The 17,442-nt window shown below is 47.3% G+C and overlaps 1 protein-coding gene across 2 annotated transcripts in view; it reads left to right on the top strand.

Annotated features, from left to right (window-relative positions):
- Positions 1-16,284, top strand: part of KREMEN1 (kringle containing transmembrane protein 1) — a 73,058-nt gene extending 56,774 nt beyond the window's left edge. The window contains exons 6-9 of one of the 2 annotated variants that reach the window (XM_043558024.1): positions 7,626-7,958; positions 9,026-9,184; positions 10,274-10,358; positions 12,099-16,284. In XM_043558024.1, the coding sequence (XP_043413959.1) occupies positions 7,626-7,958; positions 9,026-9,184; positions 10,274-10,358; positions 12,099-12,267 (746 nt within the window). In that variant the 3' untranslated portion in view covers positions 12,268-16,284. Of the gene's footprint in view, positions 1-7,625; positions 7,959-9,025; positions 9,188-10,273; positions 10,359-12,098 lie in introns of both variants that reach the window. The other variant, XM_043558023.1, reaches the window with a different exon arrangement.
- The last annotated feature ends 1,158 nt before the right edge of the window (positions 16,285-17,442 follow it).

The raw sequence follows: 17,442 nt of genomic DNA, 5'->3' as shown, positions 1-17,442 counted from the left end.
AGCACTCGCTGTGTGCCAGCCTTGATTCCAGGTTCTTTTGTTTATATTATTTAACCCTCACAACAGCCCTGCCGATAAGGAAACTGTGGCTCAAAAGATAAAATAATTTGTCCAAGTGAATAAGAGCCAAATTCCGAACTCAAACCCAGGTTTGCCACAATTTTTATTTCTCTATTTGCAGCAACTAGAATCCCTTTTATTAACAACAATAAAATAGGTCATGATAGCAGATCCAGTTTAATGCTTTAAAAGCATGTGAATAGAGTGTGCCTGGTATTGTCAAACCGGCCCCTTCTGCAGCCGTCCAGAAGCTGCCCTCTCTGGCTTCCATTGCTTCAGGGACTGACAGGGGTGGCCTTCTGAGAAGCTGCCTGCTCCAGTCTCCAGAGGCCCTGATGCATGTTGACCGGCAGGGACCCCTGACCATAGCCAGCTCCAATAACTCCCACTCCTCAGCTCTGCAAAGAAAGGTACAAAATGCAGCCCTGTAGAAATAATCTCTGAAGTTTCCTTGCTAGAGGGTAAAGTGGTCTAAATAGCTCAACTATTACCTCATAGAAGTCTTTATGATGCATTGGATAAAGCTGAGCATTTTGGAGATGGTGACTACAGACTGGCCCATAATTTGGGAGGACAAAGATGTCTCTTTAAAAAGATCGGAGGGGCGCCTGGGTGGCTCAGTCAGTTGAGAATCCGACTTTGGCACAGGTCATGATCTCACAGTCCGTGAGTTCGAGCCCCGCATCGGGCTCTGTGCTGACAGCTTGGAGCCCGGAGCCTGCTTTGGATTCTATGTCTCCCTCTCTCTCTGCCCCTCCCCCGTTCATTCTCTCTCTCTCTCTCTCTCTCTCTCTCTCTCTCTCTCTCTCACTCTCTCTCTGTCAAAAATAAATGAACATTAAAATAAATTGTTTTTTAAAGATTGGAGAAAGGGACCAGGTGATGGTTTCCCAGCATATCAGGCTCTGCTACCAGTGTGGCCGGAACCCAGGTCCCAGTCAGAATGTCCGTGGGTACCTCTTGTTCTCCGCTCTGGGCTCCTCGGCTCTAGTGGCTCTTAGGCTGCGTTTGCACTTCAGGAGAGGGACTATGGAGGCTGCTGTCTGCTCTGTCATCATTGCCACATCAAGTAATTTGCCGTAGGCTGTCTGTCTGACTGATTTTCCAGCAAACTCTCCTGAGCTTCAGGAGGTTGCTGAAGTAGGCTGGATACTGTGTGTAAATGCAGCACTAACAGAAGATTCAGAGCTCCTGCTGCCCCTAGGACTCAATGTTATTGAATTATCAGAACCAAATAAAAGATCAGAGAGGCTAGAGTGCCTGGATGGCTCAGTTGGTTAAGCTCTCAACTCCCGATTTCAGCTCAGATCATGATCTCAAGGTTCATGAGATTGAGCTCCCTGGAGGGCTCTACAGTGACAGTGTCAGAGCCTGCTTGGGATTCCCTCTCTCTCTCTATCTCTGTCTCTCTCTCTCTGCCTCTCCCCATCTCGGGCCTCTCTCTCTCTCTCTCAAAATAAATAAATTAAAAACATTAAAACATTAAACAATATTTAAAACATTACAAAGAAAGAAAGAAAGAAAGAGAAAAAGAAAGAAAAAAGGAAAGAAAGAAAAAGAAAGAAAGAAAGAAAGAGAAAGAAAGAAAGAAAAAGAAAAAGAGAGGAAAGAAAGAAAGAAAGAGAAAGAAAGAAAGAAAGAAAAAGAAAAAGAGAGGAAAGAAAGAAAGAAAGAAAGAAAGAAAGAAAGAAAGAAAGAAAGAAAGAAAACGAAAGAGAAAAAGGTCAGAGAGGCAGGAGTCAAGAGTAGGCTACAGAGGCTGCCCAGGCTGGCCTCTTGGGTACCTCTCAGCTTCTAGACACTGAAAAGACAGGGGAGTCATGGATTGGCTCCTACTCTGTAACATTAGTTGAGCACATATAGTTTTATAGGGCACTTCACTGTATTTGCTTTTCATGCATTCCCTCCCTTAATTACAATACTGTTGAAGCAGATACTATTATCCTTATCTGCCTGAGGAGAAAATTGAGGGTCATAAAAGTTCAGTAGCTTGCCCAAGGTCCCACAGATGGAGATACTTCCCCCCCTCATAGAACTTCTGCTTCAGTGGAAAGAGAAGAGATTAATGGTGAAAAATATTGAGGGCCTAAGGTCCAGTAAAATCTGACCACTAAGATTGCATTAGTAATATTATTTCATAGACTCCAAGACACTATCAGTTGTGAGATGCAACATCATTTTGCATATCACTGAGGGGAAAAAAATTCTTCCAATTAAACAGTGACATGCCTTGATTGACAGATACCTTCCACTTTTAAAGATTAAAATGTTCCCCCTAGAGCTGATGGAATACGGTAATACTCTTTTCCTTTTCTGGGTCCAGTGGAATCTGATTCATGGCTAGGACCCATTTGGTTAGGGTTTATTTCCTTCGACATGTCCATGTTCCCCCTAGAGCTGATGGAATACGGTAATACTCTTTTCCTTTTCTGGGTCCAGTGGAATCTGATTCATGGCTAGGACCCATTTGGTTAGGGTTTATTTCCTTCGACATGTCCAGTATCGTTCGTGTCTAGAAGCGGACCACTCGGCTGCATCTGGGGGAGGCTGGCTGATCCCAGCTAATGCCTGAAGTCTATTCCTGAAGAAACTGACTTAGCTAATACCGAGGCTGGCTGGAGATGCTAAATCAAAGAAGGTAGGAAGACACTGGCATTCTGCCACTGGAGGTTTTGCCCAGGGCTATTCCAGGGCCTCCACCTGCTCAGGTTGTATGTGTCAGGCCAATCTCCCCTTCAGAAATAAGATTTGACTATATTCCTGAGTTTCGAGTTTCCTGTTGAATTACCACTGAATTTTAGTAATCTATCATAGATGTCATGTGTCTGCTCTCAAAATTGCTGAACTGAATCTGCTGTTTGCATGGCACACATCTGGAAATCAAAAGTACTAAGTTTAAGGTCTGCCTTTTGGTGTTGAAATATCAGTTTAAACTGAACACTTTATTCTTTACAAATAATAATAGTAGTATAGCTAATGCTGAGCTTACACTATGTGCCAGGTCCTGTACTAAACACTTTACATAGATCAACTCCTTTTAATTCTTATAAAACCCACGAGGGAGAAACTATTATTATTTTCATTGGTATGGATAAGGAAACTGAGGTATCTAGTTTCTTGTGCAAATTCACAGTTAGGATGTGGGAAAGTCAGGATGATTACCCAGGAAATCTTTTTCTACAGCTTCCCTTTTTAAAAATTTTGGGTTTATGAGGTGTAATTTAGATACAGTAAAAATCGCCCTTCTAGTTGTACAGTTTGATAAGATTTGACAAACAAATACACAGTCAAGATATAGAACATTTTCATCACCTCAAAAAGATCTCTTGTCCCTTTTGTGCTCAGTCTTTTTTTCCACCCCCAGCCCTTAGTGACCACAGATCTGTATTCCATCTGCATAGTTCTGTCTTTTGAAGAATGTCATATAAATGGAATCATATAGTATGTAACCATTTATGTCTGTCTTCTTAGTGTACTGCTTTTGAGATTCACCCACGATTGTTTCTGTAGCTCCTTTTTATTGCTAAGAAGCAATATGTATGCCTTTATACAAATCTATCACAATTTGTTCATCCATTTACCCATTGATAAACATTGGTCTGTCTATGATAAAGATGCTGTGAAGCTGCTTTTCACCTAAATGTACAGGTGTTTGTGTGAGCATGCGCTTTCATTTCTCTCGGGTAAATACCCAGAAGTAGGATTTCTGGGTCATATGCTAAGTGCGTATTTGGCATTATAAGACACTACCAACTGTTTTCCAAACTGGCCATACCATTTTGCATTCTGACAAACAATACGTGAGACTTCTTAGTTGCTCCTCATCCTCTCCTGTCCTTTGTATAGTCTTTTGTTTTGTTTTGTTTTGTTTTGTTTTTAGAGTTAGCCATTCTAGCAGGTACACAGTGGTAACTCATGTTTTTTAAAAAAATTTTTTAATGTTTGTTTATTTTTGAGAGAGAGAGACAGCACAAGCAGAGGAGGGGCAGAGAGAGAGAGGGAGACACAGAATTCAAAGAAGGCTCCAGGTTCTGAGCTGTCAGCACAGAGCCTGATGTGGGACTTGAACTCACAAACCGTGATATCATGACCTGAGCCGAAGTCATACGTTTAACCAACTGAGCCACCCAGGCGCCTCAACTCATTATGGTTTTAATTTGCATTTCTGTAATTACCAACGATGGTGAACATCTTTTCATGTTCTTATTTGCCATCTGGTATATTCTTTTGGCCAAAATAAGTTCCTTTAGCATTTTCTCTAATGCAGGTCTGCTGTCAGTGGCTTCTCTCAACTTTTGTTTGAGAAAACCTTATTTCACCTTCATTTTAGAAAAATGTTTTTGCTGGATATTGAATTCTATGCTGAGAGGTTGTTTTTTTTTCTTTATGTATCTCAAAAATGCTCCCTTGCCTTGTGACTTGCACAGTTTCTAGTGATGTTGGCTCTATCTTTGTTCCCCGTACGTAATCTTTTCCCTTCTCTGCCTGCTTTCTGGAATTTATGTTTGTTTTTGGGTTTCAGCATTTGACTATGATGTATCTAGATGTGTTTTTTGTTTGTTTTGTTTGTTTTTAATTTTTGTTTTTAAATTGGTTTGCTTGTTATTTGCCTAGATTCCTAGATCACCTATCATTGACTTTGGAGCATTCTTAGCCATTATCTCTTCAAATATTTCTTCTGCCCCCTTCTCTTTTTCTTCTCTTTCTAGAACTCCAGTTGTTAGATCATTTGATATTGTTCCACAGCTACTGGAGGCTCCATTCTATTTTCAGGTTTTTTTTCCTCACTTCTTTTTTTCCTCTGTTTTTCATTTCAGATAATTTCTATTGACCTATCTTCAAATTTATTGATTCTTTCCTTAGCTGTGTGTAGTCTGTTTATAAGTCCATCAAAGGAATTCTTCATCTCTGATATTGTTTCATTTATAACATTTATATGTGACTCTTTTTTTAGTTACCATATCTTTACTGGAATTTCCAATCTGTCCAGGAATGTTGCCCATCTTTTCCACTAGATCTTTTTTGTATTGATCATGTGGCCCCTGGCTGATAGTTCTATAACATCTGCATCATTATTGAGTCTGATCCTATAGATTGTTTTATCGCTTGACCATGAGTCTTTTTTTTCCACTTCTTCTTTCCTTCCTTGCTTGCTTGTTTTATATGTGTGTTGTCATATTTTATTGAATGCCATACATTATGTGTAGAAGAACAGTAGAGACTGAGTATATAGAATAGTATATATAGACTGAGTATGTAGCATATAGAATATATACTATATAGAATTCTATATATAGTATACAGAAATGGGAAGGCCTGTTTAGTGTGGGGATTGAGCCATTATATCAGTAGTTGAGCTGGGTTTGGGTATTATTGTTTCTGTCTTTACCCTGAGTGCGTATCAGTCTTCAAATTCTTCCAGCGATAGACTGCTGTTGTCTTGTGGCTTAGTGTGGAGCCTGGGATACCAGTGGGTTTTGGGTTTTTGGTTTTTTTTCAGTGTTTCTGTTCCTTCCTCAGATTTGAGTAGCTTCTACATACCTTTGCCACAGAAGGGATCTTTCTTTACCCTCTTTCCCCTCCCTCAATGGCAGACTGCTGTTGCTTATTACTTGGTGCTATGCTAGTGGTGAGCTGAGGGGGTTCCTGCCCTCCTACTTCATACATAGTCTTAGACAGGACATTACTGGGCCTCAGAGGTGGGGCCTTTTCAGCTTTCCCACACACCCCCTCTCTTGCCAGCAGTCAAACACTGCCTTGTTTGAATCCCATCTCTCAGGGGCAGCAGACCTCTGCTATGCATTGATGCAGGATCTGGGGGCTCAAGGCGGCCGGGGGCTGATGCCTTTGCCTCTGCTTTTCCCTCAGAAGCAGTGGGTCTTTGCCTGGTTACTCTGGCAGAAAGGAGGGAGTTTCCTGTTCCCTCCACTGAGGCAAACAGGTTTTGCTTCTGCCCCTCCAGTGGCCCTGGGAGCAAGAGGGTTTGCAGCAGCTTGAGGCTTTTGCCTCTTTTGAGAGGAGGGTCTAGGAAGCTGGCAATGTTTCACACCTGTCCACCAACAGCAGTGATAATCCCTGTACAAGTGCCACCAAGGGGGACTCTGGCCTCCTTCCCTACCCCAGTCATTCTTGTGGGCACTGGGTGAGGGTCTGCTCAGAACTGCTTGCAAGTGAGTGCAGATTCCCACCATGTCTGGGGCCCCTGCTCATTCTAGACTGAGAGGCTAGCCCACGCTCAACATTTTAGCTCCTTTCATCTTACTTGCTGTTTTTTTTTTTTTTTTTTTTTTTTTTTGGTGGTCACCTCTTCCTCTCATGCCCTGTTAAAAATGAAACACTTTGGGGCACCTGGGTGGCTCAGTCGGTTAAGCATCTGACTTCGGCTCAGGTCACGATCTCACAGTCTGTGAGTTCGAGCCCCACGTTGGGCTGTGTGCTGGCAGCTCAGAGCCTGGAGCCTGCTTTGGATTCTGTGTCTTCCTCTCTCTCTGCCCCTCCCCCGCTCACACTGTGTCTGTCTGTCTGTCTCTCCCACACACAAATAAACATTAAAAAAAAAATTTTTTTTTAAATGAAACACTTTGTGTGCCCCGACTCTCCTCAGAAGGACTTCTTACTTTTTAGAGTTCACTTCTCTTGGTGGTCTTGACACTTCAGCTTTCTGATGGTATAAGGAAGAGTTTTGAGCTTTTCCTCGTTGTCCGGATGGGAGCAGCATTCTCTTACTGCTTTCTACATACTGAAGGGAAGTGGGACTCCCCCTAAGCCTGCTTTTTAAATCCCGGTCGTACACTCCATCTCAGGGACTTTCATTTCCAGGATCTCATTTACACTTCACTCATTCAGATACAGTGAAGTGGTTGTATCCCCTTCCGAGAATTCGCCAACCCCAAAGGGGAGTCCAGAGAAACCAAATGTGCTTAGTACAGAGTAATCAGAACCGAGTATTTCCACTGTGCAGAAAGTCACATCTTGGACCGGTTTTCTCCTGCTTGGTAAATGTGTGGACCCTCACGTGAGCATTGCACCCCTAATGTATCAGGAGTGCCCGAGCAGCGGTAAAGCCCTTCTCTTTTTACGACATTAGCTCATCAAGTGCCTGCCCTGCCAAAGAGGCCCCGGCATATTCATGTGCTTCGTCTCATATGTCCTCACGCATCCGTGTGATACAGGAACAGGTGGTGGTCTCTCCATCCTCCAAACAAGAGAGGCAGAGTTCTAGAAGTGAAGTGCAGCCCCCGGGATCACATCACCAGCTGGTCCCGAACCTAGACTCTCTGACTCCAGTCCTGCCCCCACGTAGGCCGAGCCTCTGTGCTCACTGTGCTGTGTGCTAATTCTAAAGTCTCCTGGGCAAAAAAAAAAAAGAACAACCAAAACCCTCTAAAGTCATTTGTTCAGGGTTTAAGCGATTCATTCTGTGATTTGATCCTGAAACCTAAGACGGTCTGGTCTTGTAGACAAAAAACAATGTCCCAAACTGGATCACATTAGTTAGGAAGAGTTTTGTTTGTAACTGTGGCTGAGCCCCAGGCTGAGGGCCGGTGTCCTTGTGTCTTCCACAGCTCTCGTTGGTGCCTGCGGCGGGAACTACTCGGCCATGACCGCAGTGGTCTATTCCCCTGACTTTCCCGATACCTACGCCACGGGGAGGGTCTGCTACTGGACCATCCGGGTTCCGGGAGCCTCTCACATCCACTTCAACTTCACCTTGTTCGACATCAGGGATTCCGCAGACATGGTGGAGCTGCTGGACGGCTACACCCACCGTGTCCTGGTCCGTTTCAATGGGAGGAACCGCCCACCTCTGTCCTTTAACGTCTCTCTGGATTTTATCATTTTGTATTTCTTCTCTGATCGCATCAATCAAGCCCAGGGATTTGCTGTCTTATACCAAGGTAACCCTTTCCGGCCTTCTTCGGGGCCCTCCAGGCTGTGCCTCAGGCTCCGCTTGCACACTGTGGTGACCTGAGGGCCCCGGTCAGGTCTTGCTGGGGCTGTGAGTCAGGAGCTACAGGCTCAATTTGCAGGTTTCAAAACCTCCTGTTTCAAAACTTGTGTACACTTCATGATACAGGAAAGAGGCAACACCTGTCAATTTTGCTACTTTAGTTGTTCTGATGACAATTTTCATGGCAGGGTTGAAAAAAGAACTGAAAGAAAGAGCTGAGACTGATAGAATTAGAAGGCTTTAAAAAGGTCATTTGGTCCATCCTCCTGCCTTTCAATATCCTAACCAATCCCAAAAGACCAGTTTCCCATCTTTCTTTAAACCCTCCTAAGGGACACCTGCCTGGCTCAGTCAGAAGTACATGCAACTCTTGATCTCAGAGTCATGAGTTGGAGCCCTTTGTTGAGTGTAGAGATTACTAAAAAAATAAATAAATAAACATAGCTTTAAAAAGAAAATGAACAACAGGAAAAGCCCAATATAACTTTTAAAAAAGCTTTCCTAAGGTGGAGCCCTATTCTCTGACTCTGATGTGTACACGCATATGCCAGGCACATCTCTTTGCCAGCATGCAAGAAACACAAGGGTGTCTGAGACCTGGTCGTTGTCCTGGATGCCGAGGGCGTCAGGAACAGATCAATCAGTGTGTGCTACAGGAACTCAGAGGGAGGAGGCATCTCCTCAGGTGGGACAGTCTTGAGAACAGGTAGGATTTGGGTGAATAGTTAGGAAGAGGGTGCCATCGCTGCAGAGGTGCAAGGAAAACAAGAAAGCATGCTCAGGTGTCCTCAAAGAGACCAGTCAAATAGTAGGAGTTGACAGCTCCTTCCTTCTGTGACTATCTGGGCCAGAGCCTGACAGGTTCTGCTTTGGGGCTAGTGGGGTCAGTGGAGAGGATTACGCGCAGAGGTGAATTAGAAAAAAACCCGCCTTCTCATAGCCAGTACTTTCTCCTCCGAAGTTCTCCGTTGTCTGTATCAGCATTCTTCTCACTTAATTCCTTTGATCTTCCAGCCGTCAAGGAAGAGCTGCCACAGGAGAGGCCCACTGCCAACCAGACACTGGCTGAGGTGATCACGGAGCAAGCCAACCTCAGCGTCAGTGCAGCCCGGTCCTCCAAAGTCCTCTATGTCATCACCACCAGCCCTAGCCACCCACCCCAGACTGTCCCAGGTAGCAGTTCCCAGATACCACCAAAGGGGATGGAATCCACGGGGCTTGAGGGCAGTGCTTTTGGCAGTTAGAGAAAGAGCACTCTTCTGAGGCGGGTTGTGGGCACTGGCTCTGTGATGGTCCTGGCCTTTGAGGGACATTCTCTCATTAGCTTGATTCCTTGGTCCTCAGGAGAAAGTGCTCCCCTCCAAAGATCCAGCATGAGTGTCTTTGTACATTGTGATTAATCAGCTAATCCATCACTTTCTCACTTGGAGAATATCCTTCTGGAGCTCCAAGTTGTAGCTCGCTAAATTCACTGGCATTTACAAGAGCTCCATTCATTCATTCATTCATTCATTCAAAAGATATGTAAGCGCTTCAGTGGTGCCAGGCGCTGTTGTAGGCAGTCAACATCCCTGCCCTCCTATGGCCTGTAAGTGCGAAGAGAGAGACAAGAAGCAAAATAACAGGTCAGATAGTGACAAGAGCTGTGAAGAAAAGTTATGCAGGAGAGAGACAGTGGCTAACTTGGTTGGGGCATACTCTGTATTCTCTTCTGCCAGGGAAGGTGGAGCCTTTAGGAGCTGGGAGACGTGCCAAGTACCTACCGTTAGTAGTTATCCAGCCTAGGTGTTTTCCCCTGCAGACCCCCTTAGAAGGTCAGGGAGGAGAGTCCATCCAGTGCTTGCTCTGCGTTGTTTGTTTTTATATCCCAGTAGGATTTCACGGGTCACACATCTCATTCCTCAGATAAGGAAACTGATGCCCAAAGAGTTTATGTAACTCCTCTGTGTTTGCACAGTGATTCCAGTGGTAAAGACACAGTGCATATCACTCCTTTCAACTCCCAAGTTGAATGCACTCTGGCCCACACTGCCTGCTTCTCTCCAAGAGGGAGCTCTAGAGCAAGGCGAGGTGCTCAGAGGGCCCGGGGCTCCTTGCCAGCCCAGCTCTCCGCTGTGTTTGGTGGCTGCCCCCACCTACAGAGGGCTCCTCAGCCACACCTGCATTTCTGAGCTACCAGTGTTCATTTGCGGCTTCCAACAGACCTCTTTCTGAAAACTGAGCTCAAACGGGTCCAATAAGCCCTGTCTTTTATACTTGCAGGATGGACAGTATATGGCCTGGCAACCCTTCTCATCCTTACAGTCACGGCCATTGTAGCAAAGATACTTCTGCACGTCACATTCAAGTGAGTATGATAGAAAGTTGCCTGATTCCGGGAAGGGAAGGCTCTGAACTCCTTTTATGCTGCGCTTCATTTGTCTGGGAGCAATTGTAATATCAGAACATGATTCCAAAGCCCTTAGTCCTAAGGCAACATAAGTCAGTACACATTCCTCATTCTCTGTAGAGTGAAATGTACAACTGGACAAATCTCACTGAGGTTTGAGGGATCGTGTTTGCTCCTGATTCAAGGGATATGATTTCAAGGAGGATTGAAACAGTCTGGGCATAAAAAGCAACAATTTCCAATTTTTGGCTTGTGCTGGCCCCTTAAAAAAATCTTCACATAAGAGCAAAGATTTCTAAAACACTCTCACTCATATTTCCTAATGCCTTCTAGAAATTAGGAAACATCCTTAGGAGGAGAATCCTAATATTTTATTATGTATTGCTTCATAATTATTTAAAAACAATTACTTAAGAGATCCTTCTGTTCTGACCAATAAGGGAAAAAATATTTCCTTCCCTTACTTTGCTACTTGGGTTTAACAGTTCTGCCTTCCAGGAAAGGAGACAATTATTCATTCTACTGATGTTTGTGTACTTACAGAGAAGAGCTCTGACTTTTGCTAGACTCTGTCTTTCCTGTAGCTCCCAGGTCAGGCTTGCTCCTTTTTTCCCCCACCGGTTTTATTGAGCTATAACTGATATACAGGCTCTATTTCAAGGCCTTTCCTGACCATTGGTGTCTTATAAAAGCCACCCTTGTCCTGACCTTCTCACTTGCCCTCCACCACAGAAGTTTTGATATGCTGGCTCCTCCATTGCTTTGTGAAGGCTGCCCTTGTAGGCCTCTGTACCCTGTACCTCACATTTTTCAGTGGAAATAATGTCTTTTTTAATGTTTACTGAGTTCACTCTCATATATAATAAGAGATATAATATAATTTGTATATAATTTATATATAATATTATATATATGCATATATATACATGTCTATGTCTATATCTATCTCTATATCTATCTATATCTATATCTATACATATCTTTTTTCTAAGTCGCAATTCACATGGTCTGGGAAAGCCTCTCAGGTGCAGCAAGAGAGCAGGAGGCTTTCTGTAGCACTCTGCCACACACCCAGGCCCTAAAGCACATGTCTGACTCCCTTGTGACACTGGGGTCCCTCTGCAGCTTCCCTAGCAGGCAGCCCTGGGGGCTGACATGGGGACAAGGGCACGTGTTGGCAATAAGGCAGGACCTGCTTCAGAGATTTTGGCTTTCTCTTGTTTTAACTAGGTGGGCTTCCAGATAAATATCATTGAAGAAATGTTCTATTTAAAAAAGAAAAAGAAAAAGAGAGAGAGAAGGAAAGGAAAGAAAGGAAGAAAGAAAGAGAAAGAAAGAAAGAAAGAAAGAGAAAGAAAGAAAGAAAGAAAGAAAGAAAGAAAGAAAGAAAGAAAGAAAGAAAGTTTGAAAACTCATAATGTCTCAGGCCAGCCCCTTCCAGATTTGAATAGCTCTTCCAGTTAGAAAGTTCTTTGTTATATGAGCTGGAATCTGTGCCGCTGCATTTCCATCCCACGGGACACATTTCATTCACACAATAGGCCTTCAGACCTCCAACAGGCATCTATTAGGTCTTTCCTGAGGCCTCACCTCACTCATTGTCCCATTTCGAAAGTACAGGTATCTCAGGAGACAGTAAGTTGTTTTGGGTGCTTTGTCGTGTTCTACTTGAAATATTAAGTTGTTTTTGTTTGACAGATCCCATCGTGTTCCTGCTTCAGGGGACCTTAGGGATTGTCGTCAGCCAGGGACGTCGGGGGAAATCTGGACCATTTTTTATGAGCCTTCTACTTCGATTTCCATCTTTAAGAAAAAGCTTAAGGGTCAGAGTCAACAAGATGACCGTAATCCTCTTGTGAGTGACTAAAAGCTCCCTTCTCCATGCCCAGGACACGAGGTCCCTCTGAGATCAAGACCACTGGGGACCCGTGGTTTCCTCTGACCGACTCTCCCTGCCTCTCCCTTGGCCTCTCTGTCAGCCTCGGCAGGAACGCCATCCTATGCGCCGGGAAGGGACACCTTGCTGCAGGGGCAAGCGTAGACTGGACTCACCCTGCTTCATCACTGCACTTAGGAGAGAGACTCAAGGTCCCGGGTCTGGGCCTTCCCTGTACCTCTGTCTCTCTCATCTAGGAATGGGGGTGTCAGGACAGAGGGGCTGTGATGGCAGAGTTGGTTGTGTCTGGCGCTGGGCTCAGGTACCTTCTAGACAACGGTAGGGTGGTGGGTAGATGTAGTGTATGCTGAGTCTTGCTTGCTTCTTCTCTGTTTTGTCCTCACAAATCGCTTTCTCCTGGGCTTTATGATTTAAAACAGGGAGAATTCTGAGGTTCTCTTGGGGACTGGCCTGGTCCTGTATTCCTGGGCATTAGCACCCCAAAGCATAAGAGGGCCTGTGCTCTGTGCTGACTCTGGGGCCTAGCTCGTTGGGTGCTGAATGAGGATGGGCCTCCTCCAACCTGGGAGAGCCTGGGAATTGACCCCAAATCACGTCAAATGTGCCACCTGCCACACACGGGCTTCTCTCTACAGCTTCTTTCCATAGCCTGGTGATCAGCAGAGCAAGCCTGCAGACGGTTGTATAAAACATCCATGTCGGCTCTACGGAAAGCTTTTATAGGTGCTCAGTGACTCCTTATTGTATTGGATGACCTGACCTTGCCCCTGAGCAGCTCACGGTCCTGTGGAACTTGAGCCAGGCCCCGTCTCTCCACGATTCTCTCAGTTCAGTATGGGGCTTAGCCTTTAGACAGCATTAAGTGCGACCCAGGCGCCAGCAGTCCCTCCTTTGAGTGTCCCTCATCTTAAAAGAAGATGAAAAAACAGCAGGCAGCCTGTGCTCTCTGAGGCCCTCTCTGCCCCTTCTTATGGGGACAGAGGGCAGTTCTGGAAAAGCTCAGTGGCAGGGAGAGGGCTCTTGCCCCTGGCCTCGCACTACCCAGCCCTTCAGATGGGGAAGGGAGTTGCTGGGAGTGGCATGAGGGCTGAGAGAGGGAGGCTTTGGGGGCCGGAGACCCTCCGAAGGTAGGCCTCCTAAGATTGACGGGTGCAGCTGCAGTGGCTGCCGGTTGAGAGCAAGAGCCTTCTCCAGCTTAGAAGTCCCCCGCATCCGTCCAAAAGTAGGCTTTGTCAGCAGCAGCTGAGAAGAGCAGCCCATGCCTCTGAAGGCCAGGCCTGGGCCAGACCTGGGCGATTGTCAGAGTGTGACTCTCCCAGCGGCACCTGGGCCTCTGGCCTCACAGTTCTCTCTTCGGAGCACTTTGCCCACCTCTCCCAAATCCCTAAGCTACTGCCTGCTGTGGCCTTTCCTGGGGTTCCGCCATGCTGGCAACCCATCTGTGTACCTGGCTGCTCCCAGAAAGGCCGAGGACCGTGTGGGGCCAGCTGGGAGGTGTCTGCAGGGCAACATGACACCCGGCAACCAGGGGAGATGTTGGGACCTGGCCCGCATAGGGGCACGAGAAGGGGGGAATAGGGCAGTGTGTCCACAGGAGGGCAGGGGCGCTGCCCCAGGTACTGGGTCAGGCCTGTGGCAGTCACGGAGCTGCTCGATGCTGTCTTCACGCTTTGATCTGGAAAGGATAATTACCCGGGAGCAGCTGTCCACAGGCCTCTGGGTCTGCAGGGAGAGGCCTGTCCCACACAACTGGAAATACACTGACATGTGCAGTCTCCCCTCTAAGCTATTCCCGGCTGTCGTGGAATCTCCTCTGAACCAAGTGTCAGGTGTATGCAGTCACAAAGGCCCCTGTGCCCTGAATAGATCCATTGATAGCACAAAGGGAATGTGGAATTTAGCCCCTGGAGGGGGTTGCCTGGCCAAAAGGCAGTTGTTCAGCTGCCTAGGGCTTCCTGTGGCCGTTGGCCTTTGGGGCATCCCGTGGGCCCTGCCACCCACCCTGCCCACCTTACACAGCCAGTGTGCTGTCTGAGTCTGCAGCTGGAGCAGCCCATTCGGAGTCCCAGGAAGTGCTGGTGACGCCCCAGTGACCTCCTTCCTGCTGGTTCTGGCACAGCCCATTGCCAGCAGGATCAACTTACTGTCCAGGGAGCAGCCCCAGGAAACCCAAACCAGCCTCAGGACAGCGCTGGGGGAGAGAGGCCATAAATTGTCCCAGGCCGAACCTCCATAAACACATCAGCCTCAGCCCTGGCCCTGGTTGGAACCTGTCAGCAACACCCCACAGAGGGTCCCCTGTGGCTAAGTAAATACCTGAGAAATAAATTGTCCCAGAGGAAGTGAGGGATGCTTCCAGGAGCACAGTAGGAGGCCTATACTAGATCTGGAAAGATCTGTACTTTGGAGAGAAAGTGGAGATGGGAGGGGTTGAAAAGCATGCTCCTGAGAAAGGATCACAAGCAGATTATGCAAGAGGAAGGGGAGGGGCTTTGGGGACCACCATGGCTGCCACTTTGAAAGCATCCTGCCCAGACCCTCTGCCCTGAGGTGATAGAGGGAAGGAGGAAGAGGCTGTAACAGGGCCCCTGGGCCTGTGTGCCCTCCTCACCCCTTTAGTGCGGGACCAGGGAGGGAGCTCTGCTGGTAGCAGATCTTGAGGCCTCCGTGGTAAATGCACCGCAGCCAGTTGTGAACCTGATCTCTGGTCTCTTAGCCGCCTTTCACAGTGTCCTTGGCCCCTTGGAAGGCACATGGCGCCCCATGTTCTTCCCCAAGTGTCCACTTACTTGCAGAACAGAGGAGGTATAGGCATGAACCCCAGGTGTCTCCTCCACATCCCCCTTGTCAGGACAGGGTTGAGGTCTCTTTCTGGGCGTGAGCAAGGTAACCAGGCTCCTGTGACTTCTTCAGTGTGGGTTCTGGCTCAAGACTCCCATCGGCCAGAAACCCACAAAGATCAAAGCACTAGCAAGTACAGCTGTTCTGGCCCTCAGGCCAAACCCATACAACGCTACCCACTCGCCCCATTGTCAGCCCAGGGCAGGAGCTGGCCTGACCCCCTCAGGATCCCACGAGGCCGTCTTGACGCACCAGCAGGGCTCGTAGGCCATCACCAAGCCCCATGCATCCTGGGCACTTGATCTTCGAGAGCACTTATCAGTGGATGGCCTCCGAGATCCCGTCTCCCTTGTCTGATGAGGCCATCCAGGTCTCCCAGAGCCCAGCCAGCTCCCCACCCCACAGCCCAGTCAACCCCCACCCTCTTGGGTTTCGGATCTCCTGTTTGGTGTTTGATGTCTGCTTTTGTTACTACCTTGGGAACTTTTAACTTCGTGATTGTTTCCCCTGGTGTCTTTGTTTACCTTCCTCACTGTTCTACCTCCTGGCCAGGTCTCTCAGCTTAGCTGCCCTGGCGCGGGGTATTTCTTAAACCTTCCAGCTGCAGCTGCCTCCCCTCAGACTGGACAGCTCAGGGGTGACAAGGGGCCTCACCTGCCGCCTGCAGACCCCAGCACAGCCCATGTCACAGGCTTCTGTCTTGCCAAGTCAAACATACTCAACAAGGCAGAAGTGGGGAGTGGAGGAAAGTCTGAGGTAAATCTGCTTCAGAAAGGATGTGTCTTCAGGAGCACACAGTGGGGGGCCCTTTCCCTTCCCGCACAGGGAGCTGCCATTTTGGGGTTCACGCAGCGTCAAGACCTGCCCACATCCAGACTCACCTTCCTGCAGGGATCTTGACTCTGGATGACAAGGCTTTATTTGTAAATATGCTCTTAATATGCAACTTTGAGAATAAAATAGAAACATCATGTATTTTAAAATATAAGATGAAGTGTGACGCACTGTATACAATTTAATATATATTTTTAGGATTTTGTTATTTAAGAAAATGGAATGTAATGGTACTTAACTTTTACAAAAGAGAGAAAAATGTTATTTTTACTGTCTGGAGAAAATAAATATTCTCACTGTTGTAGAAACAGCGATGGGCCCCCTAGCATGTCGTTTTTACAGGGGTGCCCCCAGCACCTTGGAACGAGGCGGGTGTCGCCTGCTGGCAGACTGTGTGCTCTTCCGAGGCCCACGCAAATGCCAGGCCTCACCGTTTGCTCAGTTTCTCCTGTTAGTGGTTCCAGATTTCCTCAGGTGTCATCATAGCTTTGACCCACAGTGGATCTTCAGCCAGCCAGACCTGACGGAGTTAGAATTCCACATCAACATACCGCACCTCGGAATCGGGGTCAGGCCACGGGGAGAGCCACGGGCTTTGCGCACAGAAAGACCCAGGTTTGAATTGACCTTGGTTCCGTCAGTCCACTCCTTGGCCTCAGCTTCTCCTTCTGTAAAATGGCATCGTATGTATGTCTCCAAAGGTTATGAGGATTAAGTGAGAAATGTATGTAAACTGCTTATGTAGTGATATCCCGTGTGGATTTCATCTCGCCTTTCAGAGCAACGGTCCTTCCCCCCTCCCCTTCTTTTTAACAGTCCCGGTAGGAGCTCTATGTGGGAGCTGTGTGCTCCCGTCCAGCGCTGCACACACCCTAGCAGCCGTTTGGTGGGTGCTGTCGTCCCTGTTTCGCTGGTGAGGAGACAGGCTGAGAGAGGGGCCGGGGCAGGAGTTGAGAGCCCAGACCTGGAGCCAGCCTGCCGGGACTCAGCTCCCACCATTCATTCGCCGCGGCCAGGGAATGTGAAACAGGCAGCCTTTGAAGGGTTTTGGCAGAGGGATGACATCAGATTCCCAGTTTAGAACCATTTCCTACTTGAATAAGGAAAAACAGTTGTAGTGGGGTAAGGCCAAGGGCAAGGAGGCCAATCGGGAGGCTCGGACACACACGGGTCCAGACGACAGATGCAGAGGGCTGTGGATGGAGGGGAGGCTCCAGGCTGAGAGACAGCACGCCATACCCATTGGCCGGGGCCTTAGGCTCACACCCCAACCCCACCACTTACCACATGACCTTGGGCCACTGACCCAGCTCTGTGTGCCTACCTTCTCATCTGTCAGCTGGGAACAATTACAGCATGTACCTCATAGAGTCGGGATGAGGTATTACCTATAGTTTGTTTTCAGAAAGCGGTAGCTGTTCCTTGTTATTCTAGAATGGAGGTGGGAGATTAAGAACAAAAATGATGCCC

Source organism: Prionailurus bengalensis, chromosome D3, assembly GCF_016509475.1.
Source record: "Prionailurus bengalensis isolate Pbe53 chromosome D3, Fcat_Pben_1.1_paternal_pri, whole genome shotgun sequence".
Taxonomy (NCBI): domain Eukaryota; kingdom Metazoa; phylum Chordata; class Mammalia; order Carnivora; family Felidae; genus Prionailurus; species Prionailurus bengalensis.
The sequence above is the reverse complement of the archived record's forward strand: the minus strand, read 5'-3'. Positions and strand labels throughout refer to the sequence as shown.